The following is a 21277-nucleotide window of genomic DNA, read 5'->3' as shown; positions in this document are numbered from 1 at the left end:
GGCCAGCTGCACCCCAGAGGAGACGGCCTTGAGGAAGAGGAGCAAGATAAGTGAGCTTTTGGCGAGGAGGAAGAATCAGAGGACTTGGATGAAATGGAATTGACAGCTGTTTTCCCAAGTCTTCAGCCCTTCCCGGGGGTGCCCATGACTCCAGGGGGAGGAGCAATGCCCACTCTTCTGCGGCAGCAACCTACACGACAGCGTGGGTACAGCTGAGAGTGGGAGTGAGGAGGAGAGGAGGAGGAGGAGGAAGAGGAGAGTAGTGATGTGGAGAACCTGGCTGGAGAGATAGTCTACCAGCCAGATGGCTCGGCTACATTGTAGAGAGCCTCAGTCAGTTGATCCAAAGGGGTGGGGGCACGGTAACCCTGGCCTGCTCCCACAAACTCTCTCACCAGTGGGGGAAACCGGGGAACCTGCTGGGACCTCATCCTCAGTCTACCCTCAGATCATCAACACTTTCCACATAGCCTCGTCCTTCGGGAAGTGGTTTGGCAATTCAGACCAAGGTTTCCCCAATACCTCAACCCTGGCAGGCCTCAGTCCTGTCCTGCACAGTTTCCGTGTCTTCGATGTGCGGCACAAAAGCAACAAGGATTACCTGAACAGCGACGGGTCTGCCAAGAAGTCCTGCGTATCCAAAGATGTTCCCAACAACGTGGATTTCTCCAAATTTGATGGGCTGGCCCTCTACGGAAAGGGTAAGCCCATTCTCATGTGTTTTCTCTGCAAGCTGTCCTTTGGCTATGCGCGCTCTTTTGCCACTCACGCCGTCCACGATCACCGTATGACATTGTGTGAAGACGAGCGGCGGCTGTTGGGGGACAAGCATGCATCTGCCATCATCCAGGGCATTGGGAAGGACAAAGAGCCCCTCATCAGTTTCCTGGAACCAAAAAACAAGAGCTCTCCTCCACCACCCTCCCTGCTCCCCATTAACTCTGGCCAGAGCTTCTATGGCACGTTTAGTGGTGTCCACCTGGAATCTGGAAACGGCAATGGGGGCAGCGAGGCCCTCCTGAACAAAGATGCTGACTCTGGCCTCCAGCAGCAGCAACAGCAGCAAACCCCACTGGGCTCAGTCCTCTCAATTGGAGGCCTGGGCATTCCCAAAGCACCCACTCTTACCTCAACCCCAGGCCCTGCCAAAGACTCCAGCGCCCTGCCCAAACAGGGAGGGAGAACAGAGGGGCCTGCTGGGAAAGAGGGGGCTTGCAAGGGGGAGGACGGGAACACAGAGGGACATGAAAGTAAGGCACACCTGTCAGGCCAGATGGGGGGTTTGGAGGAGGAAGAGGAACTGTTAGCGGAGGAGGAAGATGAGGCAGAGGCACTGCAGTGGCCCGTAGTGGTAACAGTAGCAGCGGCGGGGTTGAAGTGGGGGAACCGGCTGTCTCAAACCAAAGCATTTCCAAATCTCCTTTATTAATGCCTAGTAGCGCTCTCCAGCCTTCTGCCTGCACCTCTGCAGTCAGTTCCACAGTCAACAGCAAAGCCCCAACTTCCACTTCTTCTGTCAAGGAAGAGGGTTTGGCTGCAGATGGTGGGGGGAGGACCTCAGAGCTCCCTCTGAGCTTTAACTGCCAGGGGCCCACTGTCCCTATGGCAATGGCGGCAGCCGCCGTCAGAGGGAGCGAGGATGACACTGCTGGCACTTCCTCCTCGCCTCTGTCCTCCAACGCTGCCGCTGATGAAAGTGCCAATCGAGATAGTGCCACAGCTCCAGAACCAAATGATTGCCCGGCAGAGGGAGAGGAGGAAAACGGGGCCCTTCTGCACCATCACCACATGCACCACCATCACCATCACCTCCACACTTCATCCCATGCCCACTCCCACCCCCTCGCAGGGGCCTCTTGTGACATGACGGGGATGGGCGAGTGTTCCCAGAACCACGGTCCTGGTGGCAGCGGAGGAAGTGGGGTAGAATGCCCCAAATGTGACACCGTTCTGGGTTCTTCACGTTCTCTGGGTGGTCACATGACTATGATGCACTCACGCAACTCATGCAAGACACTCAAGTGTCCCAAGTGCAACTGGCATTACAAGTACCAGCAGACATTGGAGGCCCACATGAAAGAGAAGCATCCAGACTCTGGAGGCTCCTGTGCGTACTGCAGCAGTGGCCAGAGCCACCCTCGTCTGGCTCGTGGAGAGAGCTATACCTGTGGATATAAGCCCTTCCGTTGTGAGGTATGTACAAAAGATATGTGATGATACATGTTTTGAGGGTTGAAATATACGTATGTAATTTTTTTCTCACACATTTAAACTGATGCGACTGGGCAATAAGGCAAATATCATGTTATTGTTTTTGGTGATATTTGCTACTACAATAAAAATTATACTCAATTACCAGTACGTCACTGTAGGACACCACTGGTAGTTCATTCAGGTTTGTCCTCTATTCAGATCACTGACTCTCCATATGACGCAAAAAAATAAGTAAATTTAGTCAAAATTCTACTGCTTTTATTATAAACATGAATAGTATAAATCAATAAAAAAAAAGACTGGAGTATGAATATAATGTGACACATGCAGATGTTTCCAGGAGAAGAATGTATCAAGTCAGGCTGCTTTCTTTTAAAACAGTCTACATCAGATATAAATTCTTTCTAATACTGCTGCATTGTACATTTTAAATAATTCTTGAGTAACAAAAATATGATCAGTTGATGATTCTGATGTGAAAATGCATACCTCCGCCATAGATTCACATCAGTGTATTTCAAAATAAGGTACATCATCCTGTCCTAAGCTGTAAAATAGTAAGTAATAGTTCAAGGTACGCATGTAACAATTCACTTTACGGCATTTAAAAAAAATCCACATGTTTTCCAGGTGTGTAACTATTCGACCACCACAAAGGGCAACCTGAGCATCCACATGCAGTCGGACAAGCACCTGAACAACATGCAGACGCTGCAGAACGGAGGCTCCATCGGATCTGCCCAGGAGCAGGTGTTTGGGCATGCCCCAGGAGGAGTGGTGGCGGTCCCCTCTGTGACCCAGGCCAGCAGCCACCACCCTACTCACCACCACCCTACGCAGTCCTCCACCCATATGGCAGGACCGTGTGGGGCCCCCTCGCCCACCAAGCCAAAAAGCAAACCCACTTGGCGGTGCGAGGTATGTGACTATGAGACCAACGTGGCACGGAACCTTCGTATCCATATGACCAGCGAGAAGCACATGCACAATATGATGCTCCTCCAGCAGAACGTGACCCAGATGCAGCATGGCCGACTGGGCCTGGGTGCTATGCCCTCGCCCTCGAGGCTGAGCTCTACCAATACTACCTGACCCAGAACATGACCCTTCCCCCGGGTCTCAGATGGATCCTGCTGGAGCTGATGCCCAGTTTCTGATGGGGAGCTTCCACCTGGATCCCAACATGGCCGCCCTGGCTCCTGCGCTAGGTGAGTACCTTTGATCAGGGCGGGTTCATAAGGGCGATTAAACACTATGCCATGACAGAAAATCAAAGAATCAGCTTTGATTGAAAGGAGAGGCTTGACTTTTGTCTATTCAGTGAATAAAGTAAATATTTCCTTGGATACGTATTGTTAACGTACACCTCTGGGTCCTGTTCCTAAACCCAAATTTAGTATTTTGTACGTAAAACATTCCAGTTTTTTACAAAGCTAACAGCACACAAAATGTTACCGGGAACACCTGAGTCTTGCCTTCCCTTCCATACATATACTATCACTCCATAGTATACTCTCTCCTTCCATTTGTGCAGCTCTCTTTCTTCCTCCTTACGTACGCCTGTGCTTGTAAACTTTATATTATTCTCCCTTTCTACAAGCAGAGTACCACTGAGGCAAAGTGAGGGGGAGGTGAAACAGTGATTTAGTTAAAACAAAGTTTAGAGGCTGGGCTTATACCAGACACCCTTTTGTTTTTTTTCTCACTGATAAAGTGTGTTGTACATATGACAGTATGCAGGCAATTCCTATTATGCCTGCACTTCACAGCTGCTAGTGCTCAAGGCTGATGTTTATATAGTTTAATATACGTATTTTAAGCTATCAGGTAAAAAAAAAAGATACACAGAAGGCTGTAGACAATGCCATTATTTAAGACACTTTCTTTCTCTCTGCTTTCCCCACACACGCATTACTTAACAGGACATCTCATTCTGTGGCGCCATATCTGGGTCATTTTAGCTGAGAATGTCCCTTTGTGATACCTTATTTCGCTCACAAAAGCTTTGTGTGAGTTAGAGGGCCAAGGCTCTGTGTTCTCCACTCCCTGCCTTGTCCCTCAGGCAGCCAGTCTCAGCCTTTTCATGTCATTATTCCCAAACTGCTGCTGAACTCCACCACTGGAGTTCTCCACGTTTTTTTTTTCCCAACTTTGTAATTGCAGCCATAAATTTTATCTTGGTCAAAGAAGGGAGGATAGAGGGCCCAGCATGGGTAATTCAGCAGCATAGCGGAGTGTTTGGCGTGCCAGTTACATCCCCACAGTTTGTACAGACTTGTCTCTAACTGTCGCCAGTTCAAAGACACGAACAAGAATTGATTGCTGTGACTAATTCTTTTTTTCCCTCTTCTGCCATCTGGTTCATTTTCCTGTGAGGCGAGCTTTAATAAGCATGTTACAGGGAGGCAATGATGAGACATTAGTCTGGGCCCGTAAACTACAGTGTTGTCATCCTCAGTCACGCTTTAAGGAACACTCTGACCCACCGTAGACACACATTCTGATATTAATGCTACAAAATGACACACAACGCTCAGTCAGTCTCCACCGCAAGCGCACCAAGCAGCTCGACAGGGAGATGCTCTTAGATGTATCCATCGCCGGCCTAGCTCTTTTTCCTCCTCACAGTGGATTTTTGACTTGTGAGTTCATTGTCAAAGAGAGAGATGACAAATCTTGACCTCATATGATCTCAGCCTCTTGGTAATCCTTCTGCCTAGGACTCAGCTACTGTAGTGAAAGGAAGGGAGAGTGCAAGAGAGTAAATAAAAGGGAGGGGGATGTGACTTTTAGACATTTTGTGCTTGACTTTGCTGTCTATTATACTCTGTCAGTGTGACAGCAGCCAGACATAGCCCTCAGAAAATCCAGCAAGGCCAGGCAACTGCTAATCTTGGAAAGTGAATAAGACCAAAGGACCAGGGTTATGGTGTATAAAGACTCAGACTTGGATGTTTTTTTTTTTTATTTCAAAAGTTTTAAAAATCCCTATTGATGTCTGTTTATATCAACCTGTAATGTTTCAGGAAAGTGAAATATTTCCAGACTAGCATCCCTGACATTTTCCGAACATGGACACAGGTTTACATCAATACGTTCACAATATTAGCATTTCAATACAAAAGAACTCATGTCAAAACTTATGTAGCCCTACAAATCACAGACTGGACTGAATGTTCTACAGCCATGAGAGTATTTAGAGAGCAACAGTATCCAGGCCTGGGTTGGATCATGGAGTCTGCAACATAAGGGAGCATGAGAGCCATGGAGGAATGAGAGAGGAGAGATGTAAGGTGTGGAAAAAGATAGGACTGGGGTAGAAGTGTGTGTGTGTGTGTGTGTGTGTGTGTGTGTATGTGTGTGTGTGTGTGAGAGAGAGAGAGAGAGAGAAGAGGGTGGGGGTGCTATGACTGGGGAGCTAGGTCTGTGAGTGATTTCAGAGGGCTTCTCAAAGGTCTCCCTCTTCTGGCTATAAAAACTCAGGTAATGGAGAAAAGTCCGAGAGCAGGCTGCATACTGCAGCAATAAATAAAAAGGAGCTGCTGGAATTAATTTAGTGTAAAGCCAGGCGGGGTCAAGCCAGCATGCTCAGTCTGGGCAGTGATAGATTAAAGATCAGCAAGCAAAGGCAAAAACTCCTGGCCACTCTTACCTCATTTTTTAGCATTTTGGGTTTTTTAGCCAAGCTTCCCAGACTGTATAGACATCAGTTCTATGGCTTGTGTCGTAGGATACGTGCATGCGTGCCTTTTTTTCCCACCCCATCGTTTAGACTCAGTACCAAGCAGGATTAATCTGTTAGGTGTCTGTATTGATTTAGAGGCATATGGAGAGAGAGAGAGAGAGAGGCAGAACCAAACAGAGCAGTGGTTTTTTTTTTTTATATTATTCAGTGAACAAGGGCGCTGGATTTGATTTACAGTAATGTGTGCTTGGGAACTCTTTAGTTCTCCAGTAATGATAAAATAACTTTCTTTTTCTGCAGAGCTCATGGCCTGGAGTTGATTTAGTGTCAGGCCATGAAAGTGCACCATTCCAAACAGGGCTATGTGTAAGTCCATACTCTGGCAGTGCGAATTTTTGCTCCCTGTGGAAAAGTCCAGGCTTTATTCTTTCCCACCTCAAAGCGGGATAACCGAGCTTTAATAAAATTAGGCACATATACATGCATGTGCATTATCCTCCGAGGGGTATCAGACTGGAGAGCAAATCCACTTTGGCTGTTGAGACAAAATCGGTTCTTTGTTGAAAGTTGAGCCACACACCTTTCCGGTACTGAGATGCTTTCCATGCTGAGAGAGGCTCAAACCAAGAGCTCCTTTGGAAAACACCAAGCTTCTACCCATCGTATAAGATTACATCATTCCTTACGTCCAAAGAAGTTAATGTAACACAAAGGGAAATAAATTGATGTCCAGTTAAGTAATCCATGAAAGCTGAATTTGAATCAGGTTGTCACTGTGTTTATGTAACCATCTAAACACTGTCCGCCTTTCTCTACTCTTCTCTTTTTGTCTTCCCGTCTGCTCGTGTATTTCCTGGCCACTCTAGTAGGGGGAGATCCCCATGGACGTGCGACTGGCGGAGGGCAGTTGGTGTCCGAAGAGCTGATGACCCTCGGGGAGAGCCTGTCACAAACCAGCGACCCCTCGCTCAAGCTCTTTCAGTGCGCTGTGTGTAATCACTTCACCACTGATAACCTGGATGTGCTCGGCATGCATATGGGAGCTGAACGCAGCCTACCGAAGAGGAGTGGCGGGCTGTGGTGGGCGACTCTCACCAGTGCAAGCTGTGCCGCTACACCACCCAGCTCAAGGCCAACTTCCAACTGCACTGCAAGACAGACAAGCACGTGCAAAAGTACCAGCTGGTAGCCCACATCAAAGAAGGGGGCAAGGGGAATGAGTGGCGTCTGAAGTTGTGGCCATCGGCAATCCGGTGCACCTGAAGTGCAATGCCTGCGACTACTACACTAACAGCCTGGAGAAGCTGAGGATGCACACTGTCAATTCCCGCATGAGGCTAGCCTCAAACTCTACAAGGTGAGTCGATCCCACCTGCAACTCTGCTCTTTCTTGTTAATGTTTAAATCATTTTTAGATCCCTTCCAGAATTCCATTTCATAACCAGGAGAATGTCAGCGTTAGGGTAGGAAGTGAAGCGACACACAATGCGCACGCCACTGTATATTGATGCATTTTGTAGATCATCAGGCCATCATGTGGTGCTGTAATAAGACATGGAAAAGTAAAATGTTTGTGTGCTACACCATGGAGTGTTTATTTTCCTCTTGTGTTGTGGTCACTTTTGCACACATGGTAAAAAGTGTCCCTCACCCCTCTCCCTGCTAACTTGATACTCCTCCGCAGCACACAGTGAAGGTCCCGGTGCCTTTCCCACACCACTAACGGAGCTGTTCTCCCCAAGGCATGAATGATAGCTTTGTTCTGTAACCCTTGCCTTCCCAGCAGCCATAGAGAATTCAGGGCCACACTGCTGCCAGACAAGAACATGGCAGGTGAGGCTGGTTGGAGGCGTAAGGGGGAATCTCTGGGAAAGGAATGAAGAAGTGTGAGGAGACAGAGGTTGGTGCTAATACTCCTCGGAGCGGGAAGGCTGAATCGTTCTCGACAGCCGTATTGATTTTTGCTTGGACTTGGAGCTTACCTTCTCCTCTAATCATTCCATAATAGCCAATGGATGAACACTCTCCGAACACAAATGGCCATAAATCTAACAGGCCTGATTCCACTTAGGTACCTATCCTGTGTGTCTGTGGCTGCGACCACTCTGTGTTTACCCAAACTGGCATAGCTACACACATACAGACACACACACACAACACACACACACATATTCAGACATAAACATACTCCCTGTAAGCCCACACTATTTACACACCCACAGATTCTGATGCATAGCACTGCAATGTGTACACTTGCCTTCATGCTAGTAGATGCTGCCTTTTTTTTTTTTTTTTTTTTATAGTAAAGCGCCACTCAATTTTCAAGTGTTTGTCTTAAAAAAGTAATGGGCAAAACAAACCTAAACTACACTGCTTGGCATTTTTGTCTCTGCATCTTTTGAATTGCTTTTGCCAAACAGGGTGTTAAAAGGCACGTGGAAACGTGTGGCATTATCCATGGTGTGTTTAATCATATTAAAAAGTGAGGTGAAACGCTCCCATTTCGAAACCCCCCTACAAAGCCTGCGTCTTTGAAACCACCCCAGTGTTATGAGCACTTCCCCCGAACTATTGATGTTTTTTTTTTTTTTTTTTTTTTATTCATTTTTATTTATTTCATTTCATTTATTTCATTTTTATAAGGCTTATAAGGCCTTGGTGTTCAAGAGACCGTATAGATAACCGCCGTATGTCTTCACACTCCATTAAAGGGGAAAGTGTGATGTAGGGCTCCTAATTTTAACACTTCCTGCATCCCCTGACCCTCTTGAAAGGTTAAGGGTTGATGGTAGGTTGGCATCTCAGTTTGCGGCTTACAGTAGAGCAGGGCTGGAAGAGGACGTGCATTTGAATATGTGGCTATTTTTAAAGTCTAACATAAAATAATACACAACATAGTGTGTGAATGTTTGAGCTCCGATGGGAAGGCAGAGGAAGCAGAGAGTCGGACGGTGCTCGACTTGCCCCAGGCTGTGCTCATCCTGCCCTGGCCTTACCTACCGGACTTACGGTGGCCTACGTGTCAATGACTCTGCCTCACTAAAAATAGACAAGCTCCGGCATCAACTCCACAACCCCACGGAGGGAAAGACTTGCTTTGTCTCACAGGAAAGGGAGAAGTTTATATTAGACTACATGCCTTCCATTTTGCTGAGCCCAAAAGGTAAAAAGAAACAGACAGATGTTTTTTTTTTTTTTTTTCTCCCTCTCTCTTTTTCCTCCCAACTTTTCAGGAGAGAAGAGACATATGTCATACTGCTGCTCAGGCTGTGGGGGATTAAATATGTACAACACATCCAGGCATGATCATTTTTCATGACTTAAGCCTCTTAAGATGGCTCCATACTTCTTAAAACCAATTGATCTCCCGAGCAAGAGAGAGTGCATCTGTCCAGAAATTACCTGCTCTCTCACCCACAGAACATCACTGTCCTCATAAGCTCTCATCATCCCGGACCCACGCTACTCCGAAACAAAGATGTTCACAAGTTGACAAGAATTTATACTGCGTTTCATGACCACAAATGTGATTAGGCGGATAACAAGTACATGGTTGTGAGGCCTCTTGGCAGCATTGGCTCCCTGCTTGACATGTCACAGTTTTCATTTTGCATTGGATTTACAGTCCTGGTAGAGCAACTGACAGGCACAAACCCACAGCGGCCCGCAAGCCTGCAAACCCGGCTTGGCGATTATGCGAGGATGAAAAAAAGGAAAATCGCCATTCATTTATTCCTCCCCAAGAGAAATCTGATGCAAATAGCACCATTTTTAACCTTTTGGGGTAGAAAATAAATCATCAAGTCAGCATAAACAGCTGTAAGATGTGGGAGATCCTTGGGACACTTCACCCAAATCAAACTGGTTTGCATTAAACAGGCCCTTTGTGTGCACGGCTCCATATAAATTGGAGCCTGTAATTACTGGAATTAAAAAGGAAGGTTTAAACTGAGGGCTGAGCTGGATGGGATAATTTGAGAGTCTGTGGTATGCGGCCCATATTAGGGCTTTCTAAAAATATCAGCCCCACCACCCATGTATTGGAATGTTCCAAAAGACCACGGAAAGATCCAGCGAGTCGTCCTGACCGCATGGACCGCCGCACAGCAGGGGGTGATGCCGTCTTCCTCCTTGCACTTTGTGCTCAGCTGAGAGATAGCCAGGCTGAGCGCTGCCTTTCTGCAGCGTGCCTTGTGCTCTCGAGCGAACTTTCACCTTCTCGCTTTCCCATGCGCTGTGGGGTTTGCAGTGGCTCCAGTGATGGCACGATAGTCACCCACCCTTCAATAATGGTCACTCCTAAGTACGACCAGATGCAACTATATGCCGATAACCCCAGAAGTGTATGCTTTTAGAATGTTTAGCTCTCCCCTGGGACTCTCTCCTCATCTTGAACAAACCAGCTTCCACTCTCGTTTTACAGTTAGCCACATACATATTATGAGAATACAATGGGCCTTATCCACTAGCAGCAGGCCTCAGGGCTTGGCTATGGGCTTGGCTATGTGCTAGTATGGAGGTGAGATGAGTGGAACTAATCCAACTCCCAGGCCACAGCTACTCTGGCCAGACAGGATGGGTGGGCCTAAGTCAGGCCCAGGCCCGGGCCTCTGCTTCCAGTCAAGGGTTGGGGGGGGAAAGGGAGGAGCATTGGAGGTGGGGGGGTTAGCTGGCTACCTTCCTTGTCTCGGGGGGCCAGTGCAATCGGCGGTAATTGAGATTGATTGGATGTTATTTTTCCTCTTGCAAATGTAGTCCATTAGCTTGGCACATGCATAATCAGTTAGAGCGCAGTTAGCCGAATGTAATCATGTTCCTCGGTGTCTGCTAGCACAAAATCCACTCCAGATGCCGCTTGGCCACGGAAAGAAAGGAAGAAAGTGCCGTCACTATCACATGGGGAATCTTTATCCAAGAAAGCCCCAACACCCCTCCCTCTGTCCTGGTCCCGCTCTATTAAACACACACACAACTGTACAAAACTTCTCTCTCTCCTCTCTCTGAATAGACACACACACACTGTCTGCATCCCTTACCTATGAGAGCAGGGCTTTAGATCATATGTTCTCTAGTTTTAACTGCACTAACACAGTGTTAAGTGGAGCCCAGGCTGACCCATTAACTAGTACAGTACATATGTATCTTGGATAGATTTCCTGCTCTATTTTCCCCTTCAATGTGATCCAACTGAATCATTGAGCGCTGAGGAAAGAAAATGTCTACACTCTACAGAGAGAAAATCATCACAATGAAACATATAGAGGATAAGAGGCTGTAATGTAAATGAAGGGATAGTGGTTACATGAAAAGGCATTAAGGTGTTTCAGTGATGATCCTACTCAGCAGAAGTACTGGCCTCTCCAACGGAGGAATGCAAGCTGCGATGACCTCTCCATTAATGATCATAACTATCAGGATTGAAAGAAAATCCTTTTGGACCATGGAGTTATGGGAACAAGTATACTGTGGTTGCGCCCCCCAGCTGAAGAACAAGAATGTATCTTTTACAGTCAAATAACGAGAGCGTAATTTGAAGTCACAAAGAAGCATTTAGGCACTGTTGGGATCAGTCGTGGCCTTTGATCTAGCCAGCAATCTAAACCAACCTCAGTCCCATCAGGAGAGCGAGACAGACGGAGACTCACCCACTCACCCACCAGACATTACGAAGAAGAGAGGCATATGATGAGGATGGAGAGACAGACGTGGGTGGGGTGAGGGTGCGGGGGAGGTTTGGGGGGGCAACAGGAGGGGTGGAAGAAGAGATACTCTGCTAATTATCATGGCTGGCCTATGATTGTTCAGTAATAGTGCTCAGTGGGAAAGGTTGCAGCAGTTCCAGGAAGAGCTGAGCTCTGATTTACTGGTACTACCGCTCTAATAAAGCGCTCACTGCACATCCTGGGAGACAGCCCATTCTCTCCTTTCACATGCACAAGTGTGTGAATGTGCGCACACACACACACACGCACGCACACACACACACACACACACAGAGCAAACCCTTCAGCAAATGTCCTGGTAGACAGCATTGGACTTGTGAATAGCGAATTGTATCATTTTCATTGTACATATAGTGCAGTTTTTATACTGTCATGTGGTGTAGGGCTGCACAACTGACGTACAACACGGTCAAAGGCACAACGTCACATAAAGGAAGTATTTAAGTTTCTGTGCGGGCCCCCGGTAACACCTCCTCCGTCAACACGGCTATGATCCAGAACCCCCCCATTACCCTCTTTGTGTCTGTGGCTTTGACTGCAGGGAAGTGAACTCTGGCTTCCTACCTTAAACAGACTCCAGTCACTGTGGCTGGGTGGGGTGGAACAGCGAGGGAGGGGCTGACAACAGAAAATGGGTTTGGATTGGAGAAACAGGCTGTCAGGCAAGGGGATGGGGTGGCGGGGTGGCGGGCGGCGGGGAGGGGGGGCTCCAGGGCTAAGCTTTTGGCAGTGTATAAGGAATTTCACAACTCCTCCAGCTCCCACCTCTTGAGAAGGCCAGGGAGAGGGCCAGGCTTTGACCCGTGGCACAGCTGCTGCTGCTGTTACTGCTGCTGATTGGAAGCGCAACTGCCCCTTTGTGGGTGTTGCTGGGGTTTGCACAGTGCGGGCGAAGGAAATAAAGCGAGGGAGGAGAGGAAGGTGCTCAGACAGGGAAGGCTGCTCTCTCTCTCCAGCTTATTTTTCACCAGCTGTTTACCACAAATGCCAGAGTTAGATTGAATACGGGGAGAAAAGGGCCCAGTGCATTACAGATCAGAGACTGTATCCCGGGGCTGTAGTTGAGATAGGGATGCATTCTCTGTGTTCCATCACACAGAACCATAAGGGGAGGGCCAGAGAAGGGAGTGAGATGTTTTGTTACAGGGTCAGCTGGGAGTTGGAGTTCCTCGGTTATTGTGTTAATGATTGTTTGTTTTGACTTGACTTTTTTCTCTTTTGGGCAACTGGACAAGAGCAGTGAAGCACGCTCCCGCCAGTGTGCAAGGAAGCCACTGATCCTATTATCTCTTGCCTGATCAGCAGAAAAGGCAGATTGGCGGCCTGTGTTTTTTTTTTTTTTTTTTTTTTTTTTGGAGGGGAGGGGGGTTACACTTCAGGGAGTGATGTACAGTGTGGATACACGGCTCCTACACCCTACCCAATTCCCCCATTCTGCAGACAAGAAATAGTAACTTGGTCAACCCCAACACAGATCATAGATCTCTCACTCTTCCATTTCCTCTCTGTTCCTATCTCAGTTATTTTACCTCTCCTACCCATTTGTCCTATTTTTTGTCTCCACAAAATTAATAGACACAGAAAATACTCATCACCACAAAACAATCCAGTGCAGATAGCAAGTCAGTGGGTGGTCTTGTATGAGGCTCTGCTTAAGGTTAAATATCTTTAATCCATCCATGGTGAAAAACTAAACATTCTCCTGAGCCAAATCCTCTCTCTGCACCCCCCACCAGTCCCCAGTCCCACTCTCTCTTAGCTCTCCTCTGCTTCCTCACTCTTTTATTCTACGGCTCGCTGTCAAGAGTTCCTTGCAACTCACTCAGGGGAAATATACTGGCCCTCGTATTGTTAACATGCTAATTCATTTATTCACTTAGTAAGCACACAGAACGTTAAAGATTTTTGTGTAAATTTTGTAATCATGACAAATGGTAGAATCAGAGTTCCCGTTAAATTGAATTGGGGGTGGTGGGGCAGTTATTTAGAAGACAATTACATCTTGCAGGAACTTCTCCCTGTGCTTATGCCGACCAGAAGGTCTCTCTATCATCTAATCAGTGTTATACTCTGGCACTGCCAGCCTCTATCTTGTAAAGATGATATTACAGACATATCAGTCATGGAGCTATCTCTTAACCATCCCCATGCAACCCCCATTGCCGAGATGCCAGAGAGATTGCATGCCTTTTGCCTTGTCTTCAAAAAGACCAGATAAGGACTTCATTTAATCAGCAGTCTCAGTAATTTGCTGTGAACTTAGCATGTATTTTGTGGTCAAAATGCAGTGAAATGAGTTGCCATCTAGGCAGGCTGACTCTGTCTATCATGACTTCAGTGAAGTCTTTCCCAGGTCTTTTTGCCCACTGGTCAATACATTTGGCAACCGATGGCCTCGGCACCTGAAAGACTAACAGTGGCAATTGGCAGGTAAATGCTGCTTTGATGAAGCTAGAGGGGCTCCAGTGGATCTATGTGGCTCCTAAGCTGAAAGGATGGAAAGAGAGGCAGGCAGGCTTACCGGCTCAGTGCCATCAATACATCAGTGGCTTAGCCACCAGATTAATGGCCTCCGAGTGGTCAGGGCCACAAAACTACTCGGCTCTCAGGTCTGTGTTCAGTGGAGCTGTAGATGAAGGCAAGGTAGGGTGAAGAGATGGATGAGGAGAAAGAAGTGAGTCTTAGGTACCAGGATGAGCACACAGGGACCCCTGTTCTGTTTGGGTTTGGCCTACAGAGTAGAGTCATGGGACAGATTGCTTTTAGTGAGTGATGGATATGTGGCCCTGACTGTTATAATTTCATTCCCTTTGCTGTAGTGTTCCACTTGTGAATCCACATGGTTGTTTGAAGGGTTAAGCAGAGCAATTTTAATGTAAAATGGTATGTATGCAAATTCATCTGCTATATTTACAGTAAAGAAAATTTAATTTCTTCAATGCAACTTATACTTGACAACTCTGTCCTTTGGTGGAAAGTGAATGGGAAGGACGATCAAACTCACCTATGCTTGATTGATGATACAGATTTACATATGCGTCTTGAGCGAGCAGCAGTTATTTATAGTGTTGAAACCTTGTGCTTGCACCTAGGTTTGCAAAGCATTTGCTGCTTTTGTTTTAGCTATCTGCAGCATCTGAGGTCCCGAGTGCAAAGTTACATTTTTCTGGTTGAACTTGAACTAGTAGTGGAAAGCTTTTTCAGACACTTTTGACTCTTTGCAGGCGCCACTGACACCTCGGGCAGCTCAGCAACCAACATTACTAGTGAAGGTTAAATTAAACATTGGCCAGGTTACTGAGCCCTGTTTTCCAGAGAAAGTTTTAATTTCATTTAACTTTTGAAACAATGGACTGAAAGGCCTTTTCTGCAGTGCCGGAATAGAGTAGTCATCTCTTCCCAAACTTCACAGCACTGAATGTCCATCCATGTTTTGCCTAATTGCTGTGTGCTGGAGTGCAGGGTTAGAACTGGGAGCTGTAAATCTATCAGTGTTATGCGGACAATATTTTCTCCAGATGTAGACGAAAAGATTTCATCCTTTTGTAATTAAGCGGTGTGGCCCAGGGTGTCATGTGGTTTTTATTGGGGCCTCTGGAAAAGATCATTTTGCACCTTGTTTTCTCATCATGCCCTTTATTCCTGTATTAAAAAAACAGGGATAAAATGGAAAGATGAAAATGAAAAATGAAAGCGAGAATAAAATCTCTTGTATGAATTCTCATGACTAGTCACTGATTTAAGGGGTGGAGATGCGGACAAAGGCGTAGTCTTAGAATCACGACCATTGAGTGGTTCGTCAGATTGAAGAATATAGGAAATAAAAAATGCTGTTTATCCCAAGGAATGTTCCCAAATGTTATCTTTCCCACTGGTGTCTTCTTTGTACACCTGTGTTCTACTTTAAACTTGTTGCAGGACAGACAGAGACAGAATGATTGCTCTTTAGCTTCTCAAGGGCACTGACACTTTATGGCCTTCACATTCCCTCATGACAAACTGATGCCCAGAATAGACAGAGCTGTGTTACAAAAGTTTAACTACCATGCCTATAAGCACCACCCCCGCCTATCATCACGGCTCACCATCACCTCACCCTGCTCCGTATATATGTGGCATGCCTCTGGGTCACACTCTTTGTGGTTATTGATTAGTTTTTGTTTTTTCTTTTGTTTTGTTTTTTGTTTTTAACTAGCCAGAGCCTCCGAAAAGTAAAGGATAGATGTGCAGGCTTTGTTGGGCATAAGCAGTTTCACACATTTGTGTTTTATAAAGTCCTTTTCAATCTCGGGATGATTTGCAGAGCTGTGCTGTCCTGTGAGAGGGCCTCTCTCCCTCCCCTGAGATCTCCTCAGAGAGGCAGACAGCAGAGGAAGTCTCCACAGCCACTGAACTCCTAGGCTGACGTCCAGATCACATACTATCCCTCATCGCCTTCCTTGCCAGCCCCACAAACTCTTTTTTATAACGTCACCACATTCAATCAACACTAGGCCTAAAATTAAGGACTGCTGAATGATTCAAACTTGGATCCTTCCTTCAGATGGCCTATCTCTGTCACTAGATAGGAATTTCCTTAATTTATGCTTGTTAGGTTGGAATAGTCATGTTGAAATAATTTGAACCATAAGGACTGTCTGAGCAGCTACTGTGTAAATGAAAACTCTGGGAGCTGGTTAAGTTCAAGTGTGAACTAGCGAGCAAATAATTCAAATTATCAGCATATTTAATTTGCATGCTGTACAGGGCGAGAACATCTTCATAAGTTATATAAAGGAGGTATTTATAATTATTTGTTGACGTTGCAGGGCCGAGAGTGCACTTTTACGCAGTGGCAGGTCCCAGCGGGACCTAAATCTCACACATGCACATGGAAGCCCTGCTTTTGTTCTCACCAGTGTGCGGATGCACCTCCCTGTGTCTCAGACCGGCTCTTTGCAAACATCATTTCACAGATGACTTATAGGGGATGTGGAGAGTGCTGCAGCAGCATTGGAGATGGCTCTTTCCATACTGCCAAATCATTCTTTCCACTTTTTTTCAGGCAGGATTCAGTTTCTGGTCTCCTGGCCCCTACTGGCTCAGCCTTTATGTCTAAAGTCTTGGGAAAAGGAGTGGTCTCCTTTTAAATATATTTACTCTTAGTGTATCAGAAATGCACAGCCTTGTAATTCCTCTCAGACATATGAGACATGTCTGAGAGGAAGATCTCCTAGATCTTGCATTTCATAGTCCTACATTTGGCACCTTTAAACCTTTGCGAAAATGAAATGTCAAAATGACTGGAGTTCATGGAATATCAAATAGCCTCAGGTCTTAAACAGCTGAGATTGGTCAAATGAGGAGCCTAAAAATGCAAAATACCTTGGTACATGAAAAACAATCTGAGGACCTGCTGTTTTTTCTCTGATTTCCTGGAGTAAAGTGGGTTTAAACACATTCTATCTTTCACACCAAATGGAGCTTATCATTCAATTTTCCTCCATTTTCAGCTATTCCTCCTTTTTCCTAGGCTCATTTTTCAGTTTGCTCTGTCTTTGGGGACTGGCTGTGTGAACAGAATGAAACAATTTAGTGATAGGTCTTTTGGGATATAGAATAATCTTTGATCCTAGGGATTCTTAGACGGGTCATTTTAGATCAGGAGGTAGTTTAAGTGATTGAGCAGCCTGTGATGATTTTTGTTATAAACTAAGGCATGAGGCTGGGTAACAAAGTGGGAAAAAAAACTAGTGTACTAGTTCATTGTAATAATTTATTGTTAAAGATCTGAGTGGCTTATGGCAGAATAGTAACCATGAGTGGTACATTTAGTTATGAGAGAGCAGTCCTTACATCTGGTAGGGAGGTTAGGGCTTTTTAAATGAGAGCTCCAGCATTGGAGTATTCCCAGTATTCAACTTAACTTTTAAATCATTAAACATGATGAAGCCATCTCCACAAAGTCAGGGGTTTATATACGAAAATCAAACACCATCTGCCATCTCTGATCAGAAGCAACAGCCATCAGGCCAGGGTTACCAAGGCAGAACAGGAAAAGCCATTAACTGCCAATCACTGCATCGATCGACAAGCCAGTCGACCACTACTATCCCCACTCTACCCCCACCCACCCCTGCCCACAGATACACACATACTTTACATAAGCTCTTACTGTACAGCACACATATACTGTATATACAAGCGCATACAGACTTGCATAACAACCCTCTCTTTTCTGCACCCACACCACGAGATGGGTAGCATTTGGTGGAGTTTGCCTCTTCCTCTTCTCTTGCTTTAACTCGCCATTATCTTTCAAATTATCTAGAGTCTAGATTCTGGGATCAACATTTTGTTCAATTTAGATAAAGGTTGCACGGCTCTTTATGTTGGCTCGGCAGACTCAATGTGTTCCTTGAAGGACAGTCAAGATGCCGTTCAAAAGATATTTCCTTTTGAGCATAGCTCTGTAATCTTCTCATTACCAAAATCCGCCCGGTGAAGCCCATTGCCCTGGTCAACGTGAGAACAGACACTCCACTCTTTTCCATCTCCCTCCACATTTTCGGAGCTAAACATCAGATAAAAAGGAACTGATAGAGTCAGCGAAGGACAAGGGGGGGGGGGGATTGATTTTTTTTTTTTTTTTTTTTTTTTTTTTTTTTTTTTTTAAACCCACCATTTTCAATGGTGTCACTAGAACTGAGGGTCATTAGAAGAATATTTACCTACTTCCCAATTTAATAGAGATGCTGTATATCAGAGAGTGATCGGGTCCAGAGGTCAGGGCTGGGGGGAGCAATTAAAGTGTATGGATCCAGAAGTGCTAAGCCTGTCCCATTGTGTGCACTGTAGGCAGGAGCAGATAGGTGAGCTACAAGGCAGCGACAGGCAATAGACCTATGTATTGAACATGGCCATATTAATTTATTGAGCTTTGTTACTGATGAACTACTCTTACACTAGTCAGACACACACTTACACAACACACGGGGGTGTATGCCAACATGCAGAGTTTTGCACTTGATTATGCATGTAAAACACACACAAGTTTAACCAATGAGATTTGCTCATTTGTGCTATCAGATTGTGATGCTACCTTTCTTTTCTTGCCGCTTTTTTCCTTTTATTCATCTCAAATTCAGCGGCTCTGTTGTTACTTGGTTTGGCTGGGTCAGCCCTCTCTGAGGCCACACAATAGCCAGAGACAGAGCAGATATGATGGATGTGGCCCGGGGCCTATACACTCGCTCTGCGTCTGTGGTGGCCTCATCCACACATCAGCCACAAGGAGAGGGAGGGAACACAGAGGGGAGGGAGGGAAGGAGGGCAGAGATACAAACCAGACCAGCCATTTTCCTCGTTCCGCTCATAAATATTTGTGTGGCTGATTTATAAACAGTGGAGCAAGAGAAGAGATCAAAGTGAACTGTAACGGTTATATAAAACCGGGGCTTTTTCACGACACTGCCCTACACACCATGCTCATACCTATTAAATACAAAGCTATATATCACAAGGCATATTGGCAAGGGTATTGAATGGCCTCTCACGGTTTAAAGCTCAGTCTTGCCCCAGTTGTGAGTCTAGTTCTCACAGCTTTACCCTCCAAGGCTCTCAAACACTAGTTAAAGGCCATCGATATGTGTTAAAGCTAAAACTCAACCTGCTCTCAGCCTGTGTAAACTCCTCCGAGGCCGGTGGCTTCTTAGATGGATTTTAAATGGCTTGTAGCGATGGCAGGCTGCCGTGTGGCAGAGCAGCGGCGGAGGGCGGACAGCTGCACATGCTGATTCAGGCAGCCGGCCGGTCAGACCCGACACAAAGGCCAAGTCTCCTGTATGGTAGAGAGGAAGGGATTAGACTGTCGGGCCCGGCAGGCCAGCGCAGAGGTGTACATATGTGTTTTAGGGTGTGGGGGTGTGTGTTAGGGGGCGGAGACTCGCACTTTGTGTGTCCAAGTATAGACAGAGAAACACACATCCATTGGCATAGCACCCCTAGGCCCACTAGTCTGGGAGTAGGGCAGACATTCCACACCTACAAGCAGTGTTTACCTCCTGCCCCCACCCCCCGCTACCCTGCCCCCCTCTCCCCCACCACTCATTCCCTGCCTGGGTGCAAGTGTGGGGGAGTAAGAGGCACTCTGTGCTGCCTCTGGCCCTCTCCCTGATTAATAACAGTTCTAGCTGGCAGATGCAAGGAGGGCCATGAAGACGGCTGTTCGCTGACCTCTGTGGGAGGGAGACCAGTGCGGGTAATGGGAGAGAAAAGAGGGCCTTTTTTCAATTGAGACCCCCCCCCCCCTTTTGTCCATCAGCAGGATGGGGTGAGGCCTGGGAGAGCTCCTGCTAAACAGCTTGTCTCTCTATCTGCCTGTCTCTCTGCCCGGCGACATCTGGTCCATTGGCTGTAGGAAGACGATGGCACTATTTTCTTTGTAGTGTGCCACCTACAGAGCACAGCAGCTCAGGTATACATGTGAGCTGATTCTGCATCCACCTCATTTTTTTTTTTGCTAAGTGACTGTGTTTACATGGACTAAATAATCCATCCGATGGCCTTGCTCTAAATAAGACAGCTATTCCATTCATATTCCAAACGCTTACTTGATGTATGTCCATATCACAGAAAATATTAAGCATCTCTTGCAAAGTTTGAGTTCACAGATTCAACATAAAAATCACGAGAAGAGCACAAGCCGTTGGGTTGTCATATGTGTTGTAATCTGCCGCAGAAATTCAAATAAGATGTCATATTACGATTAAGGTGTAGACATGATTAAAATACCCTTCAATAACCTGACTGAAGTTGAAATACTACACGAGTCTTAATCTGAGAATTGCTCACTCCAACTGTTATCTTACCTGGCATAAGGTAATAAGAACTTGCTGTCTATATGGACATTTTTTTATTTCAAATATTGTTTCAGTCGGGTTAATATTGGAACATTTCAGTCCATGTAAACATTAATTGTCCTCTGTGTTATATCTCTGTATTGTGATGTGAGATGGCCTTTACATACACAACATGGGTTCACATGTGCAGTCATAGCCTTCCATGATAATGTAAAAGTATATTTCTATACTGAGCAGCACCTCTGGCAGAGCGTATTGTCATACCTCCTCTCCTTAATATTTATTGTGTTGGAACTGTGAGCCTGACTTGGTAGGCAGGCTTTCTACGAGGGGTTGAGAGAGAGTAGACTGCAGATTGTTTCCCCCTGGTCTGTCTGAGTTTCTGTGCAGAGAGTTCAAAGTCCTGCTGGAACATCAGAGGACTGATGCTGAGTGAGGCTGACTAGCAGCAGCCTGTGGTCTGGGAAGGGTTACTGAATTATTACTGATGGTTTCAGGGGTAACTGTCCGACCACAGGACTGGGGAATATTAATCATTTATTTGATTGTCCGCATGTGCTGATTAATCAATTTGAGTAGGATCTGCAGGATTAACTACCCCATTATTCCCTTGTAAGAACAGATAAGAGATAAGACTTTAAAATATCATATTCCATTTATCATTTATTTTTAGGTCCCTGCTGATGAGGGTGAAATAAAAACTGAGGTGAGATTAAGCAGAACAGCAACACAGGGAAAGAGTTGGGGGGAGGAGGATAGAGGAAAGGGAGAGATGGGGAGAGAAAAAGAAAAGCTGTTAGATTTATCCAGGAGAG

At 46.1% G+C, this 21277-nt stretch overlaps 1 protein-coding gene across 1 annotated transcript in view; it reads left to right on the top strand.

The window, feature by feature from the left end:
• Positions 1-21277, top strand: part of zfhx3b (zinc finger homeobox 3b) — a 151399-nt gene that overhangs the window by 52139 nt on the left and 77983 nt on the right. Inside the window, 11 exon segments of the mRNA XM_030079176.1 lie at positions 2-310; positions 313-362; positions 365-1322; positions 1325-2193; positions 2845-3274; positions 3277-3333; positions 3336-3422; positions 6766-6957; positions 6960-7130; positions 7133-7225; positions 7228-7256. Coding sequence (XP_029935036.1) covers positions 2-310; positions 313-362; positions 365-1322; positions 1325-2193; positions 2845-3274; positions 3277-3333; positions 3336-3422; positions 6766-6957; positions 6960-7130; positions 7133-7225; positions 7228-7256 — 3245 coding nt within the window.

This window comes from Myripristis murdjan, chromosome 3, assembly GCF_902150065.1.
Source record: "Myripristis murdjan chromosome 3, fMyrMur1.1, whole genome shotgun sequence".
NCBI classification, from domain to species: Eukaryota; Metazoa; Chordata; class Actinopteri; order Holocentriformes; family Holocentridae; genus Myripristis; species Myripristis murdjan.
Note: the sequence above shows the minus strand (reverse complement) of the source record. Positions and strands in the feature narration are given on the sequence as shown.